The 15,662-nt window shown below is 30.9% G+C and overlaps 3 protein-coding genes across 9 annotated transcripts; 1 reads left to right on the top strand and 2 right to left on the bottom strand.

Moving 5' to 3' along the window:
* Positions 1-708: 708 nt before the first annotated feature.
* Positions 709-4,570, bottom strand: LOC148226887 (uncharacterized). Its single transcript, XM_088201894.1, has 6 exons — positions 4,449-4,570; positions 4,085-4,183; positions 3,964-4,026; positions 3,814-3,896; positions 2,903-3,744; positions 709-778 (listed from the first exon to the last, which is right to left on the bottom strand). Exons 1-6 carry the CDS (start codon positions 4,471-4,473, stop codon positions 709-711), a joined length of 1,182 nt encoding a protein of 393 aa, XP_088058020.1. The 5' UTR covers positions 4,474-4,570.
* A 1,974-nt stretch (positions 4,571-6,544) lies between these two features.
* cry (circadian regulator cryptochrome) lies at positions 6,545-14,345 on the top strand. Of its 7 annotated transcripts, none has more exons than XM_088202118.1 (11): positions 6,545-6,639; positions 10,228-10,359; positions 10,423-10,569; positions 10,637-10,824; positions 11,847-11,963; positions 12,028-12,167; positions 13,005-13,100; positions 13,179-13,252; positions 13,315-13,792; positions 13,979-14,102; positions 14,170-14,345. In XM_088202118.1, exons 2-11 carry the CDS (start codon positions 10,230-10,232, stop codon positions 14,278-14,280), a joined length of 1,605 nt encoding a protein of 534 aa, XP_088058244.1. In that variant the 5' UTR covers positions 6,545-6,639; positions 10,228-10,229; the 3' UTR covers positions 14,281-14,345. The 7 variants fall into 7 exon arrangements, with proteins under 7 accessions (XP_088058244.1, XP_088058239.1, XP_088058241.1 ...); XM_088202113.1 differs by having other exon boundaries at positions 13,979-14,108; XM_088202115.1 differs by having other exon boundaries at positions 6,592-6,712; positions 13,979-14,108.
* Positions 14,288-15,414, bottom strand: Nubp2 (NUBP iron-sulfur cluster assembly factor 2). The gene is made up of 4 exons (XM_088202149.1): positions 15,208-15,414; positions 14,876-15,146; positions 14,634-14,805; positions 14,288-14,567 (listed from the first exon to the last, which is right to left on the bottom strand). The coding sequence occupies exons 1-4, from the start codon at positions 15,316-15,318 to the stop codon at positions 14,342-14,344; spliced, it is 780 nt and encodes a 259-aa protein (XP_088058275.1). The 5' UTR covers positions 15,319-15,414; the 3' UTR covers positions 14,288-14,341.
* Between the last annotated feature and the right edge of the window lie 248 nt (positions 15,415-15,662).

Below are 15,662 nucleotides of genomic sequence, written 5' to 3'. Positions count from 1 at the left end.
TGCCCAGGCCAAACTCTCGTTTATTAATAAGTTAAAAGCGAAGTGTGAAGTCCTATTTATATATGTATAGGTTTTATTACAGCCAAAACTTGGCGGCACATTCACTAACACTGACGCGATGGCGGCACATTCTCTTGTCGAACTTACAATGGCCGTTGCTGCTTCGTGCACCGTACATTACTATATTATTAACATGTAACAATATTTAGATAAAATAATACTGCAGCGGCTCAATATGTGTCTAATTGCCACCCATCATCAAACAATAATTCTGATTTTGTACATAATACCCTCCAGAATTGGGAAAATCCAACGTTTCTTCCAGTCCAGTCGTTATTGTCCAATCAATATTTTGTTGTACTGTATTTACGCAACGATGATTAAAATCGGTAAAATGTAGCAACGTCGTCGTTCTATGGAATATTCAACAGAGATATCTGGACACCGATACAATTCTTACTTTTTTAAACCGCTGTGGGTGCTTATTTATACATTTATTTATTTTATTAAGGCCAAAACTTGGCGGCACTCTGGTAACAGAGGGCACACTTTATTTTGGTGGACATCAACCGGTGGTAACTATATTTAAATAAATAAAACTGTAGCGGCTCAATCTGTGTGTAATTGCATCTTATACAAATGATATATGCAATATCATTTGTATAAGGTGAACGAGAAAAAACTTTGTAACTTCTATTGGGGGCCTATTTAATAAATAGTATTTTTATATATGTATTTATTTAAGTTCATTATGGCCAAAACTTGACGGCACTTTGGCGTAACAAACACACTCTTCTCTGGTCCACTCTGGCGGGCTCGCACGCCAGTGCGGGGCCACGAATTGTATATTTATATAATCAGCATGTAACTTATTTTTATCGCAATAAAAATACTACTGCAGCGGCTCATCTTTCGTCATCAAAGTTCAAAAATTTCGGTAGAGAACGAATCGTATTTTTTTAAAATGATTTCTCAAGAAGTCAGCAGACGAAGGCAGTTCACACAGCTATCAATAAAATTAACATTTTTGAAATTTTGTTTATTAAAATATTAATACACATTTATAGAGTGTAGTTATAAGTAATTACATGATATTGACTTCATCCCCAATTGTTTACCACAAATATTTTATAATCTTATCAATACGTATCATTATCAATGCACTGATTTTAATCTACATTATGCAATTTTTGTAAACGAAAACTTTATTTAATACAAAATTTACAGCGCTATAACAAAATTAAAATGCGAAAAGTTGCAATTAGGAACAATCGTGACTAAAACACTTATGCATAACATAGAAATTAATCGTTTCTTGAGCATTTTGACCCATATTTATATTTCTTTTATCTTCACATTGATAAATAAATACTTACTCTTGGAGGTCTGATCCAATGGTACAAGCAAAAACTTGACATTTAAAAGCAATTTATAATAATTAATAACAATAAATATGGAATTTTATTTAGTTTATTTATTGCAGCACTTTCCAACTAGCGGCCCACTATGAAAATCAGATTTAATTTGTTAAACATATTTTTATTATTAGTAGTTACGAATTATTTTTGACTTTATTTTCTTCAACAACTGCCTTTTCAATTACTTGACTCCCAAAACAAAATAAACATCAGTTGAACATCGCTCATTTATAGGAATATTTAGCAACACATTGCAATAAGAATATTCACAATTACCGGAATAACTTAAAAAAACTATATGTCGTATTATATTATATACATAAATCAGCGATCCTTCTTTTGATAAGGACATGGATGCGTACTTTTCTATTATGTAATATGTGTAATATTATGATTCCCAATCTATGAGTTATTTTATTGGTTAAAATATTCTACTCTGTAAATTGAAACATTACTGCTTCATGGAGAATATTTGCTCAATTATAGCGTAAACAATAGCAAAGATATTCTAAATTTTGATCAACTATATTTACCTTTTTTACAAAATAATCGAAATTGTAATACAACACTATGCATTTCATATTTTCATTGATTCATTTTTTTTTCTTGATATAATCAGTATAAAAATAATAAAAAGCATTCTAATAGATGAATATTAAATATTCTTATATTTTATGTTATTTTGTTTCTGTTTTGAATGTATTTTCATATGGCATGCGCGTCTGCCTTTAGTCTTAAACGCTTTACCACAGTCTTTACATTCAAAATTATACGAATCACTGTGCACGTTCATATGAACTCTTAGGTAAGTTTTAGTTTTAAATGTTTTTCCACATTTGGCACATGCAAAATTATATGAATCGACATGAACTTTGATGTGCTTCGAAAGACTAACCTTAGTTTTAAATGTCTTTTCACATTTGTCACATTTAAAATCGCGAGAATCTGTATGTATATTCAAATGCTCCAAAAGTCCGTTTCTAGTTTTGAATGCTTTTCCGCACGTATTACATATAAAGTCATAGGAATTGTTGTGAAGCAAAAAATGTTTTTTAAGGTAAACCTTACTTTTGAATGATTTTCCACATTTGATACACTTAAAATTATACGAACCACCATGTAGGATCATATGCTTTGCAAGGCAAACTTTAGTTTTGTATGTTTTACCACATTTTTCACATTTAAAGTCGCGAGAATCGGTATGAATATTCAAATGCTCTATAAGACCGTTTTTAGTTCTAAATGTTTTTTTACATATATCACATTTTAAATCATAGGAAGCGCTGTGAAGCATTATATGATATTTAAGAGAATTTTTACTTCTAAAGGCTTTTCCGCACATACTACATTCAAGATTAGGATAATCTGTATGAATTTTCATATGCAATTTAAGGTGATATTTAGTTTTGAAAACTTTTTCACACGTACTACATCCAAAATCATTAGAAGGAATATGAATATCCATATGCTTTATTAGGCAATATCGTCTTTTCAGTGACTTTCCACATATGTCGCATATATATTTACGATTTTTATTATGAACAATCATATGCCCTAAAAGGCTGATGTTGGTATTGAACGCTCTTTTACATATTTCACATTTAAAATTGTGCGAATGAATATGTATTTTGACGTGTTTCTTCAGATAAATTTTATTTTTGAATATCTTTCCACAAATGCTACACTCAAATTGATAAAAATTGCTATGGGTATTATTAATATGCGCTATAAGGTAATGTTTACTTTTGAATATTCTTCCACAGTCGTCGCATTCGAAATTGCAGCAAGTATCATGATTAATCATGTGCTTTGAAAGATTACGTTTACTTTTCAATACCTTTTTACATATGTTACATTTAAAGGCAAGCGGCGATTCTGTATGAACGTTCATATGCCAAATAAGAGCACCCACAGTCTTAAATTTGTTTTCACATTTGCTACAATTAAAATTATTAGTATCGCTATGAATGTTCATATGCCGCGAGAGAATAAACTTGGATTTGTAAGCTTTCTTACACACTTCACAGCTAAACTCGCGAGAATTATCATGAACGTTCATATGCGATTTAAGATAAGTTTTACTTTTGAATACTTTTTCACATTTAGTACAGTTAAAGTTATAGACGTCGGTGTGAAACCGCATATGCTGTGTGAGATATCCTCTAGTTTTGTAAGATTTACCGCATATTTCACATTTAAAGTTGCGAGATTCGTTGTGCATGATCATATGCCTTGTAAGATGCGACTTTTTAGAAAAGTGTTTATAACAAATTGTGCATTTAGACGAATCGTCTTCTTCGTCAGTATTTTCATATTTATCTTCTTTCTAAAAATAAAAATCGATTTAAATTTACTTCAAAATCATTATAGATTCAGACTAATTCTACTAATATACTTGTGTTCCGATATGTTGATAAATTAAACTGTTAACACCGATAGGGGGAGGTAGCATACATACATTTTTAACATCATGAGTTTCTGAAATAACAGATTAAACCATAGTTCAAATATAAAACAAAATAGTAAAATATAATCACATTCAAACCTATTTCAATCATGTCATCTGTTTCTACTGCTTCATTTTCTATTTTTACACATCCGTGGTTTTCTAAAAATAATTTTTAATCAGTAATTCAAATATAAATTGTATCAAATGCACGTCTAACCTTTCTTAATCGTGTCTTTGTTTATATCACATCTTTCATTGTTTACCTCAACTGGTTTAAAATTAATGAATGTTTCACCATTGTATTCAACGCCTGGCTCTATAAAAATAAAGTTATATATAATTCAGATACATCTAGGGAAATAAAGATAGTTGATGTTAAATACGTGCAGATACACAAGATACGAACGTGTATATACTATCACTGATAAGAAATCTAGCTATTTTTGTTATTAAACAAGTAGAATTAAAATAAATTTATGGTACAATTTGTAAGACAGGATAACTAAAATACTAGTTATTCTCACAAAGATACAGCATATCATTTTACAATTACAATTATTATAATAGTAGTAACATTATACCAATCTTTATACAAGTAAATGACATTGTAGCGATTTGACGTTTTCCACATTAAGGTTAGCACCCCAAGTTTGATATTTGGTTAGAACACCACGTATTTTGAGCATCAAAATAAAAGAAAAGAGATGAAAGCACAGGGTTACCAGATTATAAAACGAAATGTTCAGACTTTCATCAAGAAGTGCTCTCTAAAAAAAATTAGTTAAATGTGGTCTAATTTAAAACAGCAAAATAGAACGTAAAGTAAATGCGTAAAAATCTGGACATTTATAAATATTTAAATTACCATGCCGCTTAAAAAAGCTTTTAACGTTACTGAAGGGTGGGCCTTCCTAGCATTTTGTTTTGTATAACGGACGAATTCTGTGAATTTTGGTCATAGTTGACACCGTCGAAAGTATTTTTTGTTTGTTGAGAAAAAGCGTCTCATTGTTTCCCATTTCTAAATAAAATAATGGCGCATCAAGACTATATATTTTAGAGCGGCACTAGCGACTTGAGTATATTGAGAGAAAAAACGATTACATGTGTTGCTTAAGTATTTCACTGCGACGGCGACGGCACGATTTAATTGCTTTTGACGTGGATTTTTCTCTTCTGAAAAGGGATAATTGTTTTTTGCGCTCTCCTAATCGTCAAAATTCGGTTTGGATTGGCTTCATTCGATTCTCGCTTATTGTAAGTCGTAATATTGTTATAAAAGTCAATAAGAGCGCAAGAAAATTCTAATAAACCACCCTCTAGAATTTGATCAGAAAAATGCGTGTAATTTAATAAAATATTATGAATCTTAATGAAATGGGAATATTTATAAAACTCTCCTAGTAAAAGCGAAAATGACATCCCTATAGATACAATTAATCTTATTTAAAGTATTTATTAATACTTCTATTTTTTTCTATAAATAGTGAATATACGTATAACAATATTTTAATCTAAACGCTAGATAACCGAGCGTTACCACTGCGATGGCAACGGCATGATTTTATTATTTTTGACATGTATTATAAACAGTCATGTCGTTTAATGAATTACCATGAATTATAATAAAATCAAAATATTAAAAAAAGCAACTTTTGTCCCCTCCTGGAAAAGCTGAAATGACGTCCCTGAACGTGTGATTTCTGTTCAGCTTCTCTCAGCAATTTATTTAGCATTAAAATAATATGCGTTCGAGCTCACCGCCAGAAAATAATTTCGAGGATAATGGGCTAGCGATGTGACGCTAAAAATTAACTTCCGGCGCAATTCACTCTTGTGAAACGGATATGTATTGTTGGCCTTACACGTGTTCGAATGAAACAAACGATGGTATACGTTCAAAGATTAAAACAGCCGATAATTACGCAGAAACAAACAAACAGTATTTATTTAATATAATAATTACACTAATGGAAGTAGATGCTATACTTTGGCACTCTAATTTAATAGTTTTTGCACTCATGAAAAGGTAAAAGAATTATTTTTCACTGTTACAATGTTTTTGCATACATACGTGCCGTAATATTAATTGCAAGAATGACTATACTTAAAAATTGAAAATACTAGCAAGACATATAAACATAGAAAAATGTCTTAAAAACCTTTTACCAGTAAGTAAAATATCACAACTGTGTTTAAAGTTCGTGTGTTTCATTCGCATAAACTCTTGGCTTAGTAGACTATTTTTACTATTAATATGATACTGACCTTCTGATAATCCACCAGAAAGAATGTACATATACAATGTTTTATAACTTATAAATATAAATAATGTAGTAGCTATTCGTGTTAAATGCAAGCAATTTTATTTTATATGCTATTTATATTCCTTAAAATTTTAATGATCTTTGGTTTATCTTGATATATATAAATACCGAAATAGAGCTATTTCAAAGTAATCATATTTATAAAATACAAAAAGTTGCAATATGGATAAAAAACATTTACAAACATTACCACTAGACTAAAATAACAGAAACTCTGAATTATAATAATATATTATAAATTCAGTTACTTATCTCTAAATGAACCTTTAAAGGTTTTATTTATAAATATAAAACACAATTAATCATCGATGTAACGACGTTGTTATATCAGTGTGTAGGTCAAGGTAACCTTAGATGGCAGTCGTAGTTTAGCATTGCATGCGACAACTCAGTGTTTTTAATTAGTCTCTACTTGGGCAACAAGAGTTTAATAACATTTCAAAGAGTAGGTGTATACAAATACTCCCTTCTCTCTCCTTCGAGATTCCCTATTTCCAGAGTCACGTTTCTGCAAACACGTAATGATCACGTTTTGTTATGAAGACCTTCGTTTTACATAAAATTGGGACGACTGGCTTAGAATAGAGTGATTTAAAATATAATTTAATAAAATGTGTTTCATATTATCATAAAAAAAATAATTTTATATTTACATCGTGATTTATATAAAATATTATACTGATGCTAAATATTATCATACCACTGCTCCATGCTTTTAAAAATATTAGATTGTTAGGAAAATAATTGTGGCTTATGACTATCAAATTAGTACAATTAATTACGATAGTTTGTTTAGTCCAGTGTAATAGAAATGTTTAAGCAAGTGATCTCTCGGTTAGATTTATGGTGAGTTGAGTGCACGAGACACTATATCATAGCCCAACTCCTTCAATTTTGCGATGTCTAATCGCGAATTGTCGGGTAAGAGAATTGGACCTTTTCAAATGACCAGTTCAAAGAGCGGACGTCGCAGCTTTTGGTGCATTTTGTCGATTTCTTGACAATAACTTTCGGCTATAATGTTTTTTTTCACGTTCAATCCAATGTAGTGGATTGTGCACCTTAAAGTTCGATTTCGTACAATTTTTACTGATAAAAATATACATTTACCGGTAAAAATGTATTTCTATTTGATTTCACTGAAATTACATTTATAAAAAAATATTTTCGATAAAAATTCTAAACTGCTTTTTTTTAGATTTTCTTTGAGTGATAATTTAAAATTTTCTGGTTTTTCAATTTTCAAGGACATCATTTTAGTTTTTTCAATAATTCTATTTTATTAGGATTGTTAGTATTTATTAAATGACACGCATTTTCTGGCAAAATTCAAGAGGAGCAAATGCCTCCACTTGCCCCTCCTCTATATGCCGTCCCTGGTGTTGGATTACTAAAGCTCTCGATTTATTGCATGTGGTGCTGATTAAATCCTTTATATTTTTTAACGATTTATATATTTTTAATCGTAAAGTGGTTCCGAAAATGTCGTTATCTTGTTTGGTGAACGGTCGCTACGGTATATAGTAGGTAAAAGTAAACTTATAAATTACATAACAAATGAATAAATATCTTGTAAATGCAGTAGAATAGTTTCTAAAAGAATAGTCTCAAGCATCGATGATTCGTAAATTAATCTACCTAGGATTATGCTAAAACAACACTGAAAAACTTCTTGAAAAAGTAGAAATTAAATCATAAAATTACAATTTGTATTTCGCAGCACAGATTGAATAATAGCAATGGAGTATTTTTTTATGTAAATCAATCCGACCTAAATAATTTTTTAAAAAATAATCGCAAATTAGGCACACTGTACCATCGAATGTTACATAAAGCAAAATTATTGTTTTGATCACGTAATTCGAATAACATGGAATACAAGTAATTATGTAAGGTAACCGTGAATATCAGTAACACTGGAACTCCAGTTAGGAGAAGACGTCTGTCAAGCTGTAACAATTATTATTTTTTTTTATTATAACTTAAATAAGTGTTTGTGTTCTCAGGTTATTGCATGAATTATAATTTTTATATTTATATGCATTTAAAAAAAATATATTACTCACTACTTTATTAGAAATGGAGATGATATAATATTATTACTTAATTTAGTATTTACTGATAATGCATGGTATATATTATTATTATATTCTTATCAATAAATATATTATACTTGCAGACAGCGCCATTGACCTTTCAAGTTTATTTCAATGTAAAGAATTTATGTGTAATATGGCTTCTATTCGTTAATCTGAAAGTCTTGTATTCAATGTTTTCTTTTTAATATCGAGAGTTGAACAAAATTAAAACTATAGATAATTTTAATTACATATATTATTTATATTTATAGAAAGTAAATCTTTACATTGTAATTGCGGTGTGTTTTTCAATGTTTTATGCTTGGAATATATTCTAAAAGAACTAAAAAGACCATCTAAAGGACTTTTTAATATATTCTAGGTTTTATTAGTGCTATTATTTATTAAGGGGCAACTTGTTCAGGCCACATATTAATATTTATTTCATATTACACTAATTAAATCGATAAGTTAACATACAAAATTATTATTTTTTAATTTCAAAGAAAAATAGCCTAAAATTATTTTTTATCAACTCAGTTTTTTGGTAAATAATCCTATGGTAGTGAATGTTAATATATTATGTTCCACTGTTATTAACCTTCATAATTCGCAAAAACGGTGACAAAATCTCTAGATGCTGGAATTCAAATAGTCGTTGTTTATTCGGATTTTGATAAGATCTTCGACAAGGTTTTAATAGGTTATTATTAAAAAAAAAATGTCGGACCTCAGTTGTTCGGATGATTTAATTTATTTGAGGGATTTTTTGTGTATTGAAATAATATTATGTATTGTTTTTTAATCATCGTGATGCATTAGGTCTTAATTTAATCTTAACATGGTCTTAATTTTATTTTAATAAATAAATATGTAAGATACCAAGATCATTATTTTGGAGTAATGTGAAAGTTTAGATTATTTTCCAATAATAATATTCTAAGATATACGAAAAATGATCATTTTTATATGTTTCTTATCTTACCATGATTATTATCAGATTCTTATATTATCGTGATTATTGTCTCATAAATATTTCTGAATTTTTAAAACGCTTAAAATTGTATAAAAATATAACAATAAATATAACTAGTTACACTAAAAAAACAGGATTTTTAGGGCGAATGCTTTTTATGTATATATTTTACGGCTCAATATTTAAATGAATTATTTTTATTTTATGTCTTAGAACAGGGGTAACGATACGGGCCGTATACGGCCCGCTACAGATAGAACTAGAAATTCAATAAATCTACCAATTTATAATAACTTTATGTTAAAAATGACATTTTAATTATGGATTTTTCTTAATATCCTGGACTATTAACACTTTTTCCAGTAAAAAGCTATGGGTTACGCTCAGCTGGCAGCCGAAGATTTATGATATTTTCAGAGAATTTTGATGTTCATGCATCAAAACTTTGTAGTTGAGAATTTTGAATGGCCAGCGTATGATTTTATAAATATCCAAATGGCCCTTGGCATAAAAAAAGTTTCGCGCCCTTGCCTTAAACGTTTAAAAATATCAGATAAGAATCATGATAATATAAGAAACATAAAAATCGATGTAGGACATCGTGTTTCGTACATTTTATATTTTTATTAAATTTCCTCAATTTAAACATTGAAAACGGTGTTAATTTTTACTTGAAAATAAATAATAATATTTGTAATGTTATTTTTTATATACAGTGAGATCATTTATTGAACACAAGCTATTTATTACTATGGTGATATATTGTTTTATTCTTTTTTATAAAAAAATTACGTCACTTAGCACGCAAGTGAGGGGTTGTATCTCACCGTACGATAGCGACCCATATTCATATGATTCTTCAATAAAACGCGATGAAACACGTTCCCAATGCTTAGGACTGTTTTTATATGATCCTGAATATATTTATTTGATACTAATTTTATAAAATAAGAATAACAACTATATTTTTTCACATTAGAAATGGCTAACGGTAGTGTATTGTGGTTTCGGCATGGATTGCGATTACACGACAATCCAGCTCTTAACAATGCTATAAAACATAAAAGTCTACCGTTTTATCCAATATTTATATTCGACGGAGAGAGCGCAGGTATCCAAGTATTTTTAATATGACATTTAATCTTTCTGGGGGCTTATAATTTGATTATTTCAGGAACAAAAGTAATTGGCTATAATCGGATGAACTATTTGCTAGAATCATTGCAAGATATTGATAATCAATTGAAATCAATTGGTGGAAGATTGTATATTTTTAGAGGCAAACCGGACATGATATTTAGAAGACTTTGGGAAGAACTCGGTAATTAAACATAAACACATTGAAATACTAATATGGAATATGATATTGAACGATATATTTACGACAGGAATTTCAAGAATATCATTTGAACTAGACTGCGAACCGATATGGACTGCAAGAGACGAATCTGTTAAACAGCTTTGCAAAGATATCGGCGTCAAATGTAGAGAGTTTGTCTCCCACACTCTATGGAACCCTGCCAAAGTGATCAAAGCCAACGGTGGAATTGCGCCCCTTACATATGAAATGTTTTTGGTAAATATATATTACTATATGTATTGTTTATGATAGTTCTACTAATATTTACAGTTTTGTATTCGATAAAATGTGTTGATTTTGATAATCAAATCTCAAAATAGTAACTCAACAAATAACATCAAAATAGTTCTCTGAAGCACCGCAGGTATAAAATCTTAGTTTACTACTGGCAATTCATTAAAACGATAAATTATTCTTAATATATTTAATACTCTGGCGGATGGTGACAGGCGGCAATTAGACATATATTGAGCCACTGTGTTTATTTGAAAGTTAACAATTAGTTACAATACATGTTATTTGATTATGTATGTAATCGGCGAATGAGGCGCCGCTGATCGTCAACTCCCGTCGAAGTCCGCCCAAGAAAGTGCTGCCCTCCGCCGCCGTCACGTCAGTATTACCAGAGTGCCGCCTAGTTTTTAGCTATAATAAAATAAATAAATATGCTCCCACAGTATAATTTGTATTCATACTTGAGATGGACTTTCAGTTAATCTCGTGGAAATTATTTATACGATATAAAATCTTGGTGTTTTATTTTATGATAAATTGAATTTCTACAATAACCAATATGTTATATTGATTACTCGATCAAAATTCAACGCATTTAAGAGTTCGGCGTTCCATCTGCCATGTTTGATGACGCGCGCGTACGGCAAATTCGCCGCCTTTTCGCCCACCGTAAAGTGGTGTTCGCGAACACACATGACACGCAAATCTAGGGGCAACATAAGCAAAACGGATATTATACTTTTTCTTAGTAATACTCTGATATAACTTACTGAGCTCCCGTATAAATATTTATGTAATTGAATATTTCTACAAGGTACTGAGGGACAGCATTGTTCCCTAATTCGCGCCAGAGCTTTATTAGCATCGGTTTTCTCTATTAAGAGCCTGGGCTAGAGTCGAAGAAAACATAAACACAACGTATTTATGTGAAAGTAGCTCCACAAAGTTCATGTACAATATTTACTAAAGTTAATTATCATATCCTAATTATCAAATTATTTCAGCACACTGTTTCAACTATTGGTCCACCACCGAGACCGATTGATGATGCCGATTTTACAAACATTAAATTTGGACACATTCCGCCATATTTATGTGAGGAATTTGGAATGTTTGAAAAGGTAATATAACCATGTGTATATAAAATTTAAATTAAATGCATATCAATGATTCTATTTTAAATAGCATCCTAAGCCAGAAGATCTTGGTGTGTTTTCTGATGCTGAACCAGAACAATTACCAATGATTAGATGGCACGGCGGCGAAACTTCTGCGTTAGCGTTGTTTGAAAAAAGACTGAAAGTTGAAAGACAGGCTTTTTGCAGGCATGTAAATCCATTATATCTTCTCCTTTTAAAAGCATACATGTTATCGGATGACTAAATGTATATTGTCCTAAATAGAGCATAAGATGATATGATGCGAGTGTTGCTATTTTTTAGAATAAAATCATCCCATGTCCGAATTTTTTTTTTGTATTAATTATCAGTCTTCTCCTCAACCTTTTTTGATGTGTCCACGAGTTTCTACATTTCGAAGACTTTTAAACGATCTATCGCTTTTTAAGTGAGCGTCCACGCTTCAAATCCGTTTATGACCAATAACTTACATCATTCTCATTTCTTAAAGCGAGCTTAAGTGGTGCTTTCAATATTATTTTCCATCAATCAACCTCTATTTTCAAACTTGCGATTTAAAATTCTAAAATTGCTCAAGCTACATTAATATTTTGGTGAAATTAAAAGTTTGAGGTTGGCCAGTCTAAAAATGCAATTTTATATGATGTCGAATAAAATCCCCTAACTTATGAAAAACTCAAGAATTACTGCTCTTATGTTTTAAACAGACGTGTCGATTGTCCAACAACAAGAAAAAAGTCGCTCGGTAATAAAAATCTGAGATAATTCGATGTTATTATTCAAATAACGTTACTGGATCATGCGGCCCAAAACTTTTGCACAGTACTGCTATATACATTTTCTTTAAAAGTAAATATCTTGTAGTTGAGACTTGTTTTCAAATGATAAGTGTTATTCTAAATCGTGCTATTTTGTCTTTTAGATAAGTTTCTGTATATTGTACCTTTCTTTTTAGCTTATTTTAGAATTGTAGAAACGTTATATAGAAACGTCAGAATAAATGCAATGAAGAATTTATTTCAGGGGACTTTATTTGCCAACTCACGCAGAGCCTGATCTCCTCGGTCCACCGATGAGTCTCAGCCCTGCTTTGAAATTTGGCTGTTTATCCGTTAGAAAGTAAGCGCTTGCATTATTGAATTATATTTATTTTACATATCGGGTAATGGATAAGCGAACTAAATTATTCATTTTTAGATTTTATTGGAGTATACACGACCTATTCGAACAGATACACGGGAATAATTTGCAATCAACGCCATATATTACAGGTAGGTAATTAATATTTTAGATACGGATAACTGTTCATTATATAATAATTATGTCACAACAGGTCAATTGATATGGAGAGAATACTTTTATACAATGAGTGTGAATAATCCGAAATATGCACAGATGCAGGATAATCCGATTTGCTTAAATATACCCTGGACGGAACCAGATCGTTCTATCTTAGACAAGTGGCATAAGGGAAGAACGGGATTTCCGTTCATTGACGCCGCTATGAGGCAGTTAAGAATTGAAGGATGGCTTCATCACGCCGTTCGTAATGCAGTAGCGTCATTTTTGACGCGAGGAGGATTATGGTATTCGTGGGAATACGGCGTGGAACACTTTTTGAAATACCTCGTGGACGCAGATTGGTCAGTGAACGCCGGAAATTGGATGTGGGTGTCTAGTTCGGCTTTTGAAAAATTGTTGGACAGTTCATCTTGCGTCTGTCCGGTACGATTTGGAAAAAGACTTGACGCTAGCGGCGAATATGTGCGAAGATACATTCCAGAGCTTTGTAACATGCCAGTGCAGTATATGTGAGTTGTATTCTTTTTAAATGCATATTACACAACTATAAAAAAAATGTTTTATACCAAATTTCCAACTTCAATTACATTTTCGAACATAATGACGATCGTTGTTAGCATTTATCACTGTTGGTTTAAAAGTATTTGTGTGGACTTACCTTTACTTCTTGTTCTATGAAATGATACTTTATTTAGATATGAACCTTGGAAAGCGCCGATTGAACTGCAAGAAAGGATAGGTTGCATCATCGGAAAAGACTATCCAAATCGAATCATAGATCACGAATTTGCAATGCAAAGAAACCGAGTTTCAATGGAGGTACTTGTATGTTGAGATCATATTTTCAAAAGAAAAACCGTGATTAATTAATATGAAACTTTTACAGAAATTACGAATGACAATGCAGAACACGCCCCACTGTTGTCCATCGAGCGAAGATGAAATACGAAGATTTATGTGGCTTCCTGACGATATAACTGAGATGAATATATTATAAAACATTATTAAAATTTTACAAACTTTATTAAATTAACAATATAAAAAAATCTATTCACTGTTCAATTTTGACTTTCAATAATTTTTTTTACAAGTTCTTGGAATGCTTTGGCAGTTTCCGAATCTGGCAACTCTTTAATTGCGCTTTTACCCGTTCCGGCGAGTTTTCCGACCTTCGGATCGATCGGAAGTTTTCCTAGGAAAGGAATCTTAGATATTTCAGCGAGAGATTCACCGCCGCCAGTTGAAAATATATTTGTACATTCATCACAAGTCGGACAAACGTATCTACAACGTAACAAAACAATAAAAAAAGCCATATTTCAACATTTTCCACAAAATTAAAACACTCACCCGCTCATGTTTTCAATAATTCCTATAACGTTTATACCAGTTTTTCGGCAAAAAGTAAGCTCTTTCCTAACATCTTCGATAGCGACTTGCTGTGGAGTCGTAACTAAAATAGCACCGTCGCATTTAATAGCTCGTAAATTTTCCATCACGGTAATATGTTCATCTGATGTACCTATAAAAAAAATAAAACATAAATATAGAAACAGTTTTAATAAATATATTGATACACTACTCGAATTTACCCGGTGGTGTATCAATGATCAAATAGTCCAACTCTTGCCAATAGACGTCTTCCAAAAACGTTTTGATCATGGTCGTTTTCTTAGGACCCCTCCAAATAACAGCATCGTTGCGATTGCTCAGTAAAAACCCTATAGACATCACGCCCAAGTTGTGCTGTTCATCAGTGTAGATCGGTAGCCATCCTGAAGGACTTTTATGCACTTCTTTGCCTTCCAAATTCAAAATGTAAGGAACGCTTGGTCCGCACAAGTCAATATCGAGCAAACCGACCTATAAAAGCCAACGTAATGATATACCATAGAAAATGTTACTTAAAAACACAGAATCATACTTTGAAGCCCGATTCTTTGAGAGTGAGCGCTAATTGTGTGCTGACGGTGGACTTTCCGACTCCTCCTTTTCCGGATAATATCAATATAATATGTTTTACTTGGTCTAACATTGTATATTTTTATATAATGACAGCCGTGATGAAAACGTCAAACTGACATGCCTGAAAGTTTATCGCAAGTACTTCAGTGTTGCTAGGTTGTAAAATGGATATTTTTTAATTTGGAGCATAATAATTATTATTATATAAATTAAAAAACTGTTTAATTTTATCATCTAATTTTAATATTCATATTATTTATTTATTATTTTTATTTTCAAGCATAAACTATAGGTAATCTCTCATTTTATGTTCTAAATTTGTAAGTGACTACAGACAAAATAATGATAATTTAGTACTTTTTTTAGTACTTTACTGCCGTAGAATATTTGATATTTGAATCTTTACCTAAACCA

Source organism: Plectrocnemia conspersa, unplaced genomic scaffold (assembly GCF_051122295.1).
Source record: "Plectrocnemia conspersa isolate PC_06_02 unplaced genomic scaffold, ASM5112229v1 ptg000013l, whole genome shotgun sequence".
In the NCBI taxonomy this organism is placed as follows: domain Eukaryota; kingdom Metazoa; phylum Arthropoda; class Insecta; order Trichoptera; family Polycentropodidae; genus Plectrocnemia; species Plectrocnemia conspersa.
The sequence above is the reverse complement of the archived record's forward strand: the minus strand, read 5'-3'. Positions and strand labels throughout refer to the sequence as shown.